Source organism: Octopus bimaculoides, chromosome 19, assembly GCF_046866305.1.
Source record: "Octopus bimaculoides isolate indiv1 chromosome 19, ASM4686630v1, whole genome shotgun sequence".
In the NCBI taxonomy this organism is placed as follows: domain Eukaryota; kingdom Metazoa; phylum Mollusca; class Cephalopoda; order Octopoda; family Octopodidae; genus Octopus; species Octopus bimaculoides.
Genome location: NC_142946.1, coordinates 48,289,566 through 48,305,308, shown reverse-complemented (window position 1 = coordinate 48,305,308; position 15,743 = coordinate 48,289,566). Strand labels below are relative to the sequence as shown.

The 15,743-nt window shown below is 40.3% G+C and overlaps 2 protein-coding genes across 7 annotated transcripts in view; one reads left to right on the top strand and one right to left on the bottom strand.

Annotated features, from left to right (window-relative positions):
• The window catches only part of LOC106877016 (translin-associated factor X-interacting protein 1), a 34,916-nt gene that overhangs the window by 18,474 nt on the left and 699 nt on the right, over window positions 1-15,743 (top strand). For 2 of the 3 annotated variants that reach the window (XM_089337586.1, XM_089337587.1), the window contains exon 16: window positions 10,330-10,539. In XM_089337586.1, coding sequence (XP_089193712.1) covers window positions 10,330-10,539 — 210 coding nt within the window. Of the gene's footprint in view, window positions 1-10,329; window positions 10,627-15,743 lie in introns of those variants that run through there. The other variant, XM_052974680.2, reaches the window with a different exon arrangement.
• LOC106867524 (USP6 N-terminal-like protein) overlaps window positions 11,501-15,743 on the bottom strand; it is a 39,548-nt gene continuing 35,305 nt past the window's right edge. For 3 of the 4 annotated variants that reach the window (XM_052974683.2, XM_052974682.2, XM_014912421.3), the window contains one exon: window positions 13,525-14,898. In XM_052974683.2, coding sequence (XP_052830643.1) covers window positions 13,859-14,898 — 1,040 coding nt within the window. In that variant the 3' untranslated portion in view covers window positions 13,525-13,858. Of the gene's footprint in view, window positions 14,899-15,743 lie in introns of all 4 variants that reach the window. The other variant, XM_014912427.3, reaches the window with a different exon arrangement.

Sequence of the window (15,743 nt, the reverse complement as noted above, 5' to 3'; positions counted from 1 at the left end):
ATATATAAATATATATATATATATAAATATATATATATATAAATATATATATATATATATATATATATATATATATATATATATAAATATATATATATATATATATATATATATATATATATATAAATATATATATATATATAAATATATATATATATAATTATAATATTATATATATATATATATAAATATATATATATATATATAAATATATATATATATATATAAATATATATATATATAAATATATAAATAAATATATATAAATATATAAATATATATATATATATAAATATATATCTATAAATAAATATATATATATACACCCTAGATGTCATAATCGAAAACCATTGTGGAAAGGCTGATAAGGATGGAGAGGAGGAAAAGGAAAAAACACCCGGAAGTCTCTCTGACCCAGTGGCTCCTCAAAAGAATGGATCACCCACTCCTATGAACAACCAGGCAGAAAACGATAGTGGAGCCAAGGAAGCAGCAAATAGAAGCCCCTCTGTGCCAGTGGCCCTACAAAGGAAAGGAGCCCTCACCCCAATAGATAACCAGTGGAAAATAGTACCCACAAGAAAAAGAAGAACAAAAAGTAGAAAATCGCAAGGTGGATCCAATGCCATCCAAGACACCAAAGGAAAGAAGAAATTTGGAAGGCACCCAAAAACTTGCAAATTTTACCTGCAAGGCAAATGTTGGCATGGGGAAGACGGCAAAAACTGCCGGTTTGCCCACCCGACACCCCGCCAAAACTACAAAGGTTTAAAGGATAAAAACTTCCCTGAGGAAAGACGACAGATGTCCCCAAGGAGAAAATTCAAGGACATGCGCTCTTCAGAAATCTTACGCAACGCAGCAGCTGAGCAAGAGTCTTTTTTGTGCATGGCACAAAAGATTATGCAGCAGCTGACGTGGCTACGCCAAGCACAGACGAGGAACCTTGCCCCCCACTGCGCAACACCACCACAGCCAACAGACATGGGATGGCCTCCCCTAACGCCTGCACAGGCATCACGCCAATATTTTTACTAACTATTGAGGGCCTGTTGCATAATAATAATAAAAGCAAAATTTCTTTCCTGAGAGACCTTGCTGCATGCAATCAAGCCCTATGCATAGCACTTGTGGAAACTCACCTCAGCCCTGATATAGAGGATGCAGAAGTACACGTACCAAAATATGTCATACTGCGAACAGACAGAAGGGAAAGGAGCCATGGTGGAGTTGCTGTATACATCCGCGACGACCTCACACCCCAGGTCTTACTGTCATACTCAAATTCGGTATGCGACACCCTAGTTGTATACATAAGACAACATAATATAGTCATATGCAATACATATTGCCCACCGGATGCTCCAAACCACATAGGCAAATTTGAAGATTGCCTCACTAGAATTAAAGAAATCCTCATGAAACTGGAACACCATGTGACCATATTTCTTATGGGAGATTTCAACTTCCCCAACGTCAAATGGCCCGAAGGTCTCATACTCTCAGGAATGACTTATCGCAAGCAAGCACAGGTGGAATGCCTGCTCAACCTCACCAATGCCCTATTCATGGAGCAAACTGTTCTCAGACCAACTAGAGCAAATAACATTCTAGATCTCTGCTTCACGAACAATACGGACATCATTCATGATGTGAAAGTGGCGCCGACATTAGTTTCGGATCACAACATAATAGAGCTGTCTATGTTTGGGCCAAAAGAAACCAGAGACATACAGCCTAAAGGAAGCACCCAAAATCTCTCCAATCTGAACTTCCACAAAGCGGACTGGAAATCTATTCAGAAAGAGATCCTCAGAGAGGATTGGCCAAAATGTCTCTCCACACCAGACATTGACATGAAACTAGAATGTCTACTGTGCAAGCCATAAGCCAGAAATATGTCCCAGAGCACAAGGCCAAAACAAATAGGAACAAGATTCCAAGGGAGAGGAAGATCCTCATGAGACGACGGACAAAAGTTGCAAATCGACTCAACCAGCATCCCAAGAATGGCCAAAGGTCCCGCCTAAAAACGACACTGATGGAGATCGAAAAAAGGCTGCAACAATCCTATGTGAAGGAGAGAGCAGACAAAGAAGCCTGGGTTATAAAAAACATTAAATCAAACCCAGAGGCTTTCTTTCATTACGCAAAAGAAACAGCCTCAGTACGCTGCAAGATTGGACCCCTCTTCGAAAAGGATGGCTCCCTCACAGACAGTCCAACTAGGATCAGTAAGGTACTGAATGAGCAATTCAAAAGTGTCTTCCCCACTCCATTGGAGCACAGACAAGTGAAAAAACCAGTGGACTTCTTTGCTACCTCCCCTATAACCAGTGAGGCAGTTACGATGGAATACATCAACATTAGCGAAGATGTACTACTAGCTATACATGAAGTGGACACAAACTCAACTGCTGGCCCTGATGGTTTCCCAGCAATCCTCCTTAAATCGTGTAAGCATGCCCTGGCAAAACCCCTCCAGATCCTCTTCCAGAGCTTTCTCGCAAATGGAAGACTGCCAAGCAAGCTGAAGGAGGGAATAATATGCCCAATCCATAAAGGGGGAAGCAGAGCAGATGCCAAAAACTATAAGTCTATCTCTCTGACTTCACACATCAGCAAAGTCATGGAAAGGATAATCAGGGGAAAACTAATCGCATTCCTTGAAGAAAATAAATTGCTGAGTGATACCCAACATGGCTTTCGACCAGGTAGGAGCTGCCTGACCCAGCTCTTACAACATTACGACTGGGTGTTGAGGCAGTTACTCAACAACTCAAATGTGGACGTAATATACCTTGATTTTGCAAAAGCTTTTGACAAAGTGGATCATGGTTTGATATGCCACAAACTGCGTGATCTTGGCATAGCTGGAAAACTTGGAGAGTGGTTACATGACTTTCTGAAAGATAGAAGTCAGGCAGTAGTGGCTAATGGAGCCACCTCTATGAAAACACAAATAATGAGCGGTGTTCCACAAGGCACTGTCTTGGGACCATTGCTTTTTATAGTCGCTCTCTCAGATATGCCTTCAAGTGCCCGGATAGCCACTCTTGCAAGCTACGCAGACGATACAAAAGTCTTGCAGAAAATACAGAACTCCAGTGATGTTGCACACCTGCAGCAGGAATTGGACTCAGTTTACAGATGGGCTGAGGACAATAATATGCAGTTTAATGCTGAAAAATTCCAAACCCTGCGCTACCAACGTCCAAAACTGAATATGAAACTTACAGAGTACACTGGTCCACACGGAATTTCAATCCCAGAGCCTAAATCAGTGAGAGACCTGGGTATCGACATGAGTGATGATACCTCTTTCCAAGTGCACATTACCAGAATGGCAACAAAGTGCAGACGATTGGCTGGATGGATCCTGAGAACATTCAGAACCAGAGATAAGGAAACCATGATGATCCTCTGGAGGACATTCGTCCTCAGCCGCCTGGATTACTGCTCACAGCTGTGGTCACCCACCAGTCTGAAATTCACAAAGAAGATTGTCTCTTTGCAACTGCTCAGCTACTGGGAAAGGCTGAAACAGCTAAGACTCTACTCCCTGGAGAGAAGGCGGGAGAGGTATGCAGTAATATACATCTGGAAGATCCTGGAAGGAATTGTGCCAAATTTTGGCATTGAAAGCTACACCAATGCCAGAACGGGACGACACTGCATAGTGCCAAAGATCCCAGCAATGCCATCACGCTTCAGGACCAGTTACTGCAACAGCTTGGGATTCAGGGGCCCACAGCTTTTTAATATTCTCTCAAAGAGCCTGAGGAATCTGCACAAAGTAGACGTAGGAGTCTTTAAATCAAAGCTGGACTTCTTCCTATCGAGAGTCCCAGATGAACCTACCTCGCGGCAGGAGGTGCAAATGAGGGTTTCTAAATCAAACTCCATTCTTCACCAAGTGCCACATATTGTAAGAGGCTCCCTGTAATAACAGTGTAGCAACATGGTGGTGCATCAGCATGGCCGCAGCTCTAAGCTGAAACTTAAAAAAAAGAATTTTTTTTTAAATATAAATATAAATATATATATATATATATATATATATATATATATATATATATTTACATATCTATATATATATAAACATATATATATGTACATATATATGTATATGTACATATATATATATACAGTGAAGTATATTTGCCATTTAAATGTGGCTGACCCCTAAGGGTGGATGTTACTGTTGCTTTTAGCCCCAGGAGAACATCTCCTCCAGCTGGCTTATCGACACATATCTGTGTCCTGTCTATTTTTGCCAAGGGAAGTTATCCTTCCCATCTTGATCTGCGATACGTACGGACCCGAGTTTCAGGGTTATTTCCCTTCTTCAGCGTACGATAATCGCCGACCTTTGATGAGAATGACAATCCCTTGGCAATATATAAGTCTTTTTCCAGTGAAGTTATTCACTGATATCGAAAAAGTGAAAACAAGCAATGTTAAATCTCTGAACGAGGTGTTAACAGTAACTGCACGATAAAGTGAAGTATATTTGCCATTTAAATGTGGCTGACCCCTAAGGGTGGATGTTACTGTTGCTTTTAGCCCCAGGAGAACATCTCCTCCAGCTGGCTTATCGACACATCGTTTAACGTCCGCTTTCCATGCTAGCATGGGTTGGACGATTTGACTGAGGACTGGTGAAACCGGATGGCAACACCAGGCTCCAGTCTAATTTGGCAGAGTTTCTACAGCTGGATGCCCTTCCTAACGCCAACCACTCAGAGAGTGTAGTGGGTGCTTTTACGTGTCACCCGCACGAATAACTTCACTGGAAAAAGACTTATATATTGCCAAGGGATTGTCATTCTCATCAAAGGTCGGCGATTATCGTACGCTGAAGAAGGGAAATAACCCTGAAACTCGGGTCCGTACGTATCGCAGATCAAGATGGGAAGGATAACTTCCCTTGGCAAAAATAGACAGGACACAGATATGTGTCGATAAGCCAGCTGGAGGAGATGTTCTCCTGGGGCTAAAAACAACAGTAACATCCACCCTTAGGGGTCAGCCACATTTAAATGGCAAATATACTTCACTTTATCGTGCAGTTACTGTTAACACCTCGTTCAGAGATTTAACATTATATATATACATATATATATATATATATATATACATACATATATATATATATATATGTACATATATATATATACATATATATATGTACATATATATATATATACATATATATATACATATATCATCATCATCATCATCATCATCGTTTAACGTCCGCTTTCCATGCTAGCATGGGTTGGACGATTTGACTGAGGACTGGTGAAACCGGATGGCAACACCAGGCTCCAGTCTAATTTGGCAGAGTTTCTACAGCTGGATGCCCTTCCTAACGCCAACCACTCAGTGTAGTGGGTGCTTTTACGTGTCACCCGCACGAAAACGGCCACGCTCGAAATGGTGTCTTTTATGTGCCACCCGCACAAGCCAGTCCAGGGGCACTGGCAACGATCTCGCTCGAAATTCCTACGGGAGCCAGTCAGGCGGTACTGGCAACGGCCACGCTCAAAATGGTGCATCTCATGTGCCACCCGCACAAGAACCAGTCCAGGGGCACTGGCAACGATCTTACTTGGCTTGCCGGGTCTTCTCACGCACAGCACATTTCCAAAGGTCTCGGTCAGTAGTCATCGCCTCGGTGAGGCCCAATGTACGAAGGTCTTGCCTCACCACCTCAGCCCAGGTCTTCCTGGGCCTACCTCTTCCACGGGTTCCCTCAACTGTTAGGGTGTGGCACTTTTTCACGCAGCTATCCTCATCCATTCTCACCACATGTCCATACCAGCGCAATCGTCTCTCTTGCACACCACAACTGATGCTTCTAATGTTCAGCTTTTCTCTCAAGATACTTACACTCTGACGGGTATTCACATTGACATTACACATCCAACGGAGCATACTGGCTTCATTCCTTGCGAGCTTACGTATGTCCTCAGCAGTTACAGCCCATGTTTCACTGCCATGTAGCATGGCTGTTCGTACGCATGCGTCATACAGTCTGCCTTTTACTCTGAGTGAGAGTCCCTTTGTCGCCAGCAGGGGTAAGAGCTCTCTAAACTTTGCCCAGGCTATTCTTATTCTAGCAGCTACACTTTCAGTGCACCCACCCCCACTACTAACTTGGTCGCCCAGATAGCGGAAGCTATTGACTACCTCTAGTTTTTCACCCTGGAATGAGATAGAAGTTGTTTCCTGTTTGTTTACAGTCTTTATTGCACCTGAACATCTGCCACAAACAAAAACTAACTTGCTAGTTAACCTGCCTTTGATGTTGCTGCACCTCTTATGTGTCCATAGCTTGCACCGGGTACATCTTATAGAGTTACTACCTACTCCTTTTCTACATACTGAGCAGGGCCATCTACCTGAAGGGGTTTGTGTTTTATCTACCTTCCTACTTATTAGGATTTTGGTTTAAGCTAGGTTGACTCTAAGGCCCTTCAATTCTAGACCTTGCTTCCACACCGGAAACTTCTCCTCTAGTTCTGATAGTGACTCCGCAATTAGGGCAAGGTCATCAGCATAGAGGAGCTCCCAGGGGCAACCTGTCTTGAATTCCTCTGTGATTGCCTGGAGGACTATGATAAATAAGAGGAGGCTGAGGACGGAACCTTGGTGGACCCCTACCTCTACCCGGAATTCATTGCTGTACTCATTTCCAACCCTCACCATACTGGCAGCATCTCTGTACATGGCTCGCACAACTCTCACTAACCATTCTTCTATCCCAAGTTTCCTCATTGACCACCAGATAAGGGATCGGGGGACCCTGTCAAAGGCTTTCTCCATGTCAACGAAAGCCAGGTACAGAGGTTTATCCTTAGCTAGGTATTTCTCCTGCAACTGTCTCACTAGAAATAAGGCATCAGTAGTGCTTTTACCTGGCACGAACCCAAACTGCATCTCATCTAAATTGATTCGCTCCCTAATTAGTTGGGCTATGACCCTCTCTGTAACTTTCATAACCTGATCTAACAGCTTGATGCCTCTGTAATTATTTGTATCTAAAGCGTCACCTTTACCTTTGTAGCAGTTGACTATGATGCTGCTACACCAGTCATTGGGTATGACTCCTTCGTGTATCACCTGGTTCGTAATACGGGTGACTAGGCTATAGCCAACACTGCCAGATATTTTGAGCATCTCTGCAGTGATTCCTGATGGGCCGGGGGCTTTCCCGGTCTTCATACTCTTAATTGCTTTATCTACCCTGGTACTATCAACTCGGATAGCTGGTCCCTCTATTGGGTCGACATACGGCAGGCTCTCTTTCTCCCATTCATTCTCTTTATTAAGCAATCTATCGTAGTGGCATCTCCAGACCTCTTTCTTTGGTCCTCACGGCGCAGAACATTGGCAAATCTTTCCTTATCTGCTTCCCCTCTGGCTAAATAAACCTGTCGCCTAGCCTCCCTTCTGGCACATTGGTACAATTCCCTGCTACCACCGTTCTTCCAGTCCTTCCAAGCCTGTTTCTTTTGTCTAATAGCCCTGTCTACCTCCTTGTTCCACCACCACGTTACTCTGGGTCGGGAGGGGACCTTACACCACCCACAAATCTGGTCGGTGGCTTTCAACAGGTTGTCCCGCAGAAATCTCCAATTGTCTTCCACGTTGTATGATGCTATATCCCCTTCTATTTCGTTAAATGCTTCAAGTAACTTGTCTCTAAGTCTCTGTCCGTTTGCAGGGTCTTTAAGCTTCCACACCCTTCTCCTCCAAGCCTGTCTAATTCTGGGCACCCATTTTGCCTTGATCCCAAAGTCGCTAACTACTAATCTATGTTGTGGGGTACATTCTTCGCCAGGGTAGGTTTTGGCATTTATAAGCCGCCCTCTTTCCCTATTTCCGGCGAGGATGTAGTCGATTTGGCTAGAGTGTCTGCCGGAGCGGTAGGTGACTGGCAGGTTTCCTGAAGTTGGTATTGCAGACCATAAGATCGGTTGCATCACAGAACTCTAGCAGTCTGGTTCCCTCCTCGTTGCGGGAACCAAAGCCATAGCCTCCATGTATGCCATGGAAGCCTCCAGCACGACGTCCGACATGACCGTTGAAGTCTCCAGCCACAAAGAGAAGGTCCCTGTCACTCGTCGACGAGGTAGTTTGCAAGAGGGTGTCATAGAATTGGTCTTTCAGACCATCTGGTAGCCCCGGTTGAGGTGCATAGGCTGAGATGACAGTAGCTAATCTATGATGAAGCACTAGTCTGATCTTAAGTACTCTGTCACTTACTCTAACGACCTCGATTACCTTATCCACCCATTTCTCTGCTAGAAGTATTCCTATGCCCCCGACCCCGTCAGTGTTCCCTGCCCAGAAAATCTTGTACCTGTGTTCTTTGCCTGTGAGGAACCTCGCAGAACCTCCTCTCCATCTTACTTCCTGGATGCAGCACATATCTACGCGTCTCCATTCAAGCATCTCAACAATTTCACCAGATCTACCTTTCAGCGTGCCGACGTTGAGCATGCCAATCCTAACAGTATGGGTGTTGGGGGTGTGGGCCTGTAGCCTGGGAAGAGGAAAAGCAGTGTCGTGTACCTGAAAAGAAAACTTGCAATTGGAAGAATTCATAAGCAAAACAGTACCTACAACCTGCAAACATTACTCAAACTTAATGCGCTACCCAAAGGTAGGGGAGAGGATGGCCAAGGCCACTAGATGGGTTCCGGGAGACAGCCTAGGATGACAGGATGACAGAGGAATGCACTTCCGGTGGAGGGGGTGGGAGGGCGGGTGTACCATCAGCGAGGAGATAGGGCTCTTAATCGTAGATTTTAAATATTTGAGAGACAACAATGCATAAATCGTAATTTTTAAAAGAGCAATGAAATCTAGGTGAATAGAATATATACGTAGCATGAATTTATATGCATCTATATATACACCTATACATATATAGATATATATATATACATACATACATACATATACATGGGCTGTGACTGCTGAGGACATACGTAAGCTCGCAAGGAATGAAGCCAGTATGCTCCGTTGGATGTGTAATGTCAATGTGAATACCCGTCAGAGTGTAAGTATCTTGAGAGAAAAGCTGAACATTAGAAGCATCAGTTGTGGCGTGCAAGAGAGACGATTGCGCTGGTATGGACATGTGGTGAGAATGGAGGAGGATAGCTGCGTGAAAAAGTGCCACACCCTAACAGTTGAGGGAACCCGTGGAAGAGGTAGGCCCAGGAAGACCTGGGCTGAGGTGGTGAGGCAAGACCTTCGTACATTGGGCCTCACCGAGGCGATGACTACGGACCGAGACCTTTGGAAATGGGCTGTGCGTGAGAAGACCCGGCAAGCCAAGTAAGATCGTTGCCCCTAGACTGGCTCTTGTGCGGATGGCACATGAGATGCACCATTTTGAGCGTGGCCGTTGCCAGTACCGCCTGACTGGCTCCCGTAGGATTTTCGAGTGAGATCGTTGCCAGTGCCCCTGGACTGGTTTGTGCGGGTGGCACATAAAAGACACTATTTCGAGCGTGGCCGTTTTCGTGCGGGTGACACGTAAAAACACCCACTACACTGAGTGGTTGGCGTTAGGAAGGGCATCCAGCTGTAGAAACTCTGCCAAATTAGATTGGAGCTTGGTGTTGCCATCCGGTTTCACCAGCCCTCAGTCAAATCGTCCAACCCATGCTAGCATGGAAAGCGGACGTTAAACGATGATGATGATAAATCTATATATACATATATATATATATATATTATTATATGGCGGGAAAGTCCTTTTTTCTTGTCAAATAAACATGTGCACTTTATATTTGTTCTTCAATTGTTTGTTGTTCTTATTTTATGTCCATAGACTAAAAAGTTGAAATTTATAGAAAAGCAAGACGAAGACAGGTGTATGAACAACAAACAAGTGTATTAGTTTGCTCAGGAAAAATGGAGTATTCCTTTGGCGTTTTGAGTCTGCGTTCTTGAACATAGAGGAATAAGAGAATATATATATATATATATATATATATATAATGCATACAGACAGACAGAGATAGGTAGATAGATATATATATCCAATGGCTGTTTGTTGACAACTTTTTCCCCTGTTTAAGGGTAATAATGCCTAATTTTTCTGCTGTTTTAATGGTGATACTGCATTCAAAATATCACTTACTTGTCTGCATCATACGATACAGATTCAATGCTAATGTAAATTTGTTTATAAACGCATATAGATATATATTTCAATGATAGCAAATAATAATAAAAATAGTTGGAGAAGGCATTGTTAATGTGTATATTTATATATTTGTTTCCCGTTTCTTTTTAAATCTCTAGATATATCTATCCAGATGACATTGCAACCTGGTTTGAAAAGTCAACAATCAGCAGTATGAAACCACTTTCACTCACCAAGTTACGTTGTTGGTGTCTCAGTATAGAGGCAAAGGATCTGGCAACTGCTCAGCCAGTATTAGTGGAAAATGTATTAACGAAGTTACACCAAGTTGGTTTTGTTTATAGCCTTGATATCATGGAATGTAAAAGGTAGGCTGTTAAACAATTTCCTCCAAAGAAACTAGAAAATATACTGTTGTACTAACTTCTTAAATAAAACATTCAAAGACATCGAAACAGTTTAATGGTTTCATTACACTGTGTAACAAAACATTTTATTTTTTGTCTTTGGTCAGTGTTATTTCCTATTTGTTTCTACCCAGAAATCAAAGGAAATGACTACTATTCCCTTCAAACATTGCTTTTGTCACTTGAACATCAATGTTTTGAAACTGACCTATTTCCCATTACATTTCAGACAGATTCAGCACTGAGTTGCTGAAGCAGAAATATCGTTATAGCAAATATTCTGCTCAATACCACAGATTTGCTTGTCGGTTGCTTGACTGTAACCACTTGAGCATGTCCCTTAGTGGTTGACAATATGTACATCTCTGGTTGTGAACAGGAATAGTGGGGGAGCATCATAGCCATGTATTGAGAGGGATTCTTTGGGATTTGAATAAATGTAACAAAAGCAAAGTTTGAAGGAAACATTAGCCATTTTTCATACTTTCTAGGGGTAAGCAAATAGAAAATAACGGTTGCTACCAAAGAACAAAAATCATGTTAGTCTGAAACTCTAGGCCTGTGAAGCCCCAAATTGTCCTTAATTGAGTAAAACTTGGACAGAAGGTATTCATTGTGTTTGGTATTATTTCAGGAATAGTGTAACCGGGACTATATTAGCCAATGTGTCAAGATGTGATTTGTAGCAATCCAAGTGACCTTTAATCCTATAAAAACGCCCAATTTGGTTTAAAACGATTACATGAGAGTATATAGTGGGGAGACTAAGGGAGTTTGTTGAGTGGTTTCAAGTGAAGTTTGATGCAGAAGTAACCCGTAACTGCAGAAACTATATGTGTGAGAGTATTGATTCTTTTGGAACCATCATATTTGAGGAATATTGCAGAATTAGTAGTTTCATATTTTAGAGGCAACAAAACAGTTTTTTTTTTTTATAATATTGTTTTTTATTGCATCCTTGTCTTGATTAAATCATTAAAAACAATAGAATATGACAATATAGGAAATGAGACAAGCAAGTATTTTAATTTGAAAACAAAACAAAAAAAAAAAAAAAAAAAAATTAATATTACAATGAAGCATTAATTCAATCCAGAGTTCAACAAACCAACAGAATCAGAAATGAATTTCAAAATAGATTGGAAGAATTCAAATACTGGTCTCTGTTTAACAACAGACAAGGAATGCAGCACATCAATGAGTCATTGGAACCTGATGACTCCTAGGCATCGACATGTGACAGTATGAGAGAGTATACACCATGTCTTAGTAATATAAAGACATTAGGTGTGTGTGTATATGGTGTATGTGTGTGTGTGAAAATGTATGTGTTTATAAAAAAGTATAAGGGAGAGGGAGAGGATGACAAATAAGGAAGCAAAGCTTTTAACAAATTGTCAAATTACAATCAAATGTATGTTTGTTATAGAAATTAAAAACAAACAATTAGATTTCATAACTTCATGATTGAATCAAAGAGGCAAACTGCGTGTGTGTGTGTGTGTGTATATATATATATATATACATTCACTCACACATGCATATACCATTATACATGTACATATACATATTTGTGAGCATATGTATGTGTGTGAGCATTAAATATATACACAGATATGCATATAGCATATCCTTGTGTCTATATATATAAACACACACACACACAGACATGCATATATATATATATATATGTGAGCATATAGCATATATATGCATGCATATATGTATATGTGTGTAAAGAGACAGACAGACAGATAGATAGTCAGGTATTATTTGGTACTATCAACTTTAAAAATTTATTACTAATCTAACTTTCATCTTTACCATTTTATTCAACCAGTCTGGCCAAATAAGTTGTTTCAGATAATATTTTATGTACGTGGGTATACATATTCTTATATAAGTTCATACACACAGACACACGCCTCTCTCTCTCTCTAGACCCTTGGATATATATATTATTCTTTTACTTTTTTATTCTTTTACTTGTTTCAGTCATTTGACTGGGGCCATGCTGGCGCACTGCCTTTAGTTGAACAAATCAACCCCAGAACTTATTCTATCGGTCTCTTTTGCTGAACTGCTAAGTTACGGGACATAAATACACCAGCATCGGTTGTCAAGTGATGTTGGGAGGTCTAACACAGACACACAAACATATACACACACACACATACATATATATCTCCAAGGGTCTACTAAATATCAAAGACCAAGATATAATAAAATCCTAAGAATAAATATACACATATATATATACATATGCACCTACACACTTATTCAAATATGCAAATGTGTGTGTGTGTGAATATATATATATATATATATATATATATATATGAAACAGAAACAAGCAAACTGAAATATCTTTAGAGAAGCCAGTAGTCAGTGGCATGTAGTTCAACAACAAAGACAAATAAAGGTATATTAGACAGATTCTTGATGTATTGAAATTATCTCTGCTTCCAGAGACAAAAGACTAAGTGTTTGGTGCTAGTTGGCACCAGTTCCAAACAAGGATGAGAGATAATTTCAAGAATCAAAAATTCTCCATAACTGACACGCCACTATTGAAAGGACAGTCTAGTTGTCCGAAGACAAGACAGCTGGAACCCCAATTCTGTCTCAATGTCCATTAGCACTGCAGTTGTCCTACTTTGGTTCTGGCAGAACAAGATAATTAGACATATACAAAAACAAAGTGGACACACACACATACATATTAGAGTGAGAAAGACTTCATATATATATATATATATATATATATATACATATATATGCACACACACACACACACACACACACACACATATTAGAGTGAGAAAGACTTCATATATATATATATATATATATATATATACATATATATGCACACACACACACACAGAGTCTGAAAGTATGAAATCCATATTTATATAGATTGTGTGTGTATTTGAGATAAGGAAAAGGAGGAAGAATCCAAACAAGGAATTAACAACTGCATTGATCTGTCAGAATCTGCTAGTTGTTGTTGTTGCAGAGATATGGAAAAAAATAAATACATAGATAAATAATAATAAAAAATAGAAGAGAATGTTGTTGGAGTGATGGGTGGTGTGAATGTAAGAAAGAAAAATATAGGGTCTGGGGGTATAGAAAGTCTTTATGGAAGCAGATTTGTACATTGAAACTTTGGTTGTTTCTTCAGTTAAGTTCTTTAAAATTCATGTTGTTATATTTAAACGATTGCTTTCAAGGGACGAAGTGAAAGAAATTTTAAGTACAAAATATTCTGATTTGTTTACATGTACATATACACACTGGGTTTTGACATTTGGATAGTGGACACCTCTTTAGCTGGCATAGTGACTACAGCTGGTGGTGCAACAGTGGCAGTGCTAAGGTTTAAATCTTGTTTCTCTAAGAAACCATTCTGCTCTTGAAATGTTTCTTGTACTCCACTGATATAATGATCTGATGAAGAGACTTTGAGCATGTTTTCGCAATGATCTGACTGTTGGCCAAATCCGTTGGTGAGGTTTTGTTTTGTTGCTGGAGTTTTATTCACAATAAACCCATCTGACTTACTGATGGGAATACTCGAAGGTATCATTTGAGTCTCCTTATTTGTCTCATTGTCTTTGTCGTAAAGATTATCGTAATCAGGGGTTTGGACATTTTCACCAGCAGTCTTATGTTCATTATCAAGTATCATGCCTTCAGGAGTCTTTGAACCAATCATAAACTCGCGAGCTGTCTCAGCCGAACCAGCATCAACTGAAGCAGCATCAACTTCATCTATATTTGTGGTACTGTCCATTCCAATTGACAAACTAATGTCAGAAGCATCTGCAAAGGAAGTCCTTGAACTCTGGTTTGATGTTCTAGAGTTGAAATCAAGCAAAGACAGCCGAGAGTTAGTTGCTGTATCATAATATGACGATCGATCATCGGTTGAGTATTCTGAATATTGACCTGACTGCATTGACCTCGTGTCAGCTCGACTTCGAGATAATTCGGGGGTAGTACTACTGCTCGTGGCTCGCTTCCGTGCGTAGGACTTCCCGCTTCGTACGTTCTTGCGGAAATGTTCATCAAGTGATTCAATGGGTTTCTTGTTGATGTATTGTTCAATGCTTGGTTGGATATCTAAACCAAATGGTAATGTTGGAAACTCGTTTGATTTTGGTTTTGGCCCAACATCCATTTTACCTTTACGGAGTTCATCTAAACTTAACTGTAGCTGATCAATGACTGTGTCGTCATCATAACCAAAATCCTTCTCTAACTGATAATGGAGAAAATTCAGGATTTCATCCATTTGCATTCGAACAAGTTTTCCTGAAAATATAGGAAAATAGTATTTACAATGTGAAATTTGGAAGTTCAGGAGTAAAGATTATTTACAGTTACAGTAAAGATTATTGACCATTCTAATAAAGATGTAACAACAATGTTTAAATGAGGATGATGATGCAGCAGAGAAATGAATGAAGAACAATTAATTAATTATGAAGATGGCCATTTATTTAATATCATCGTCATCATTTAAAATCTGCTTTCTATGCTTGCATGAGTTAGACGGTTTGACAAACTGGAATGTGTTTTTAAAACTTTCAAAGCCTGGGGAACATGTTCAACGACTTGGTAGACAAAATCATAACAATAAAAGACAAATAATTGACAAATGTAAACTGCAGTAAATGTAAGAAAAGAGAAGGGAATAGCAGGGAGAAGTGAAATGAAGCATTCCATGATATTCTAATTGGAAAGGTAGTGTATCTGCATGAGATAGGTAGTCTACAAACTGACACAAGGGACTGATAAAATAAAAGAGGGAATTAAAAATAACCACTGTGAGCCAAACAAATCAGATCTAACAGTTTAAATGAAACAAATTTACAACCTGGAACAATGTAAAACAATGTGGCACCTTGGGCAAGTATCTTCTGCTATAACCCAAACATGACCAAAGTCTTGTGATTGGAGCTGGTAGGTGGAAACTGCATGGGAACCCATCATGTGTGTACCCACCACCATCATTTGACAACTGATGTTGGTTTGTTTATGTCTCAGAACTTAGCAGTTTGGGCAAAAGAGACCAAAAGAATAAGTACCAGACTTCAAAAAAAAAAAAAAAGTACGAGGGTCAACTTCTTTGACTAAAACCCTTCAAGGCCATGCCC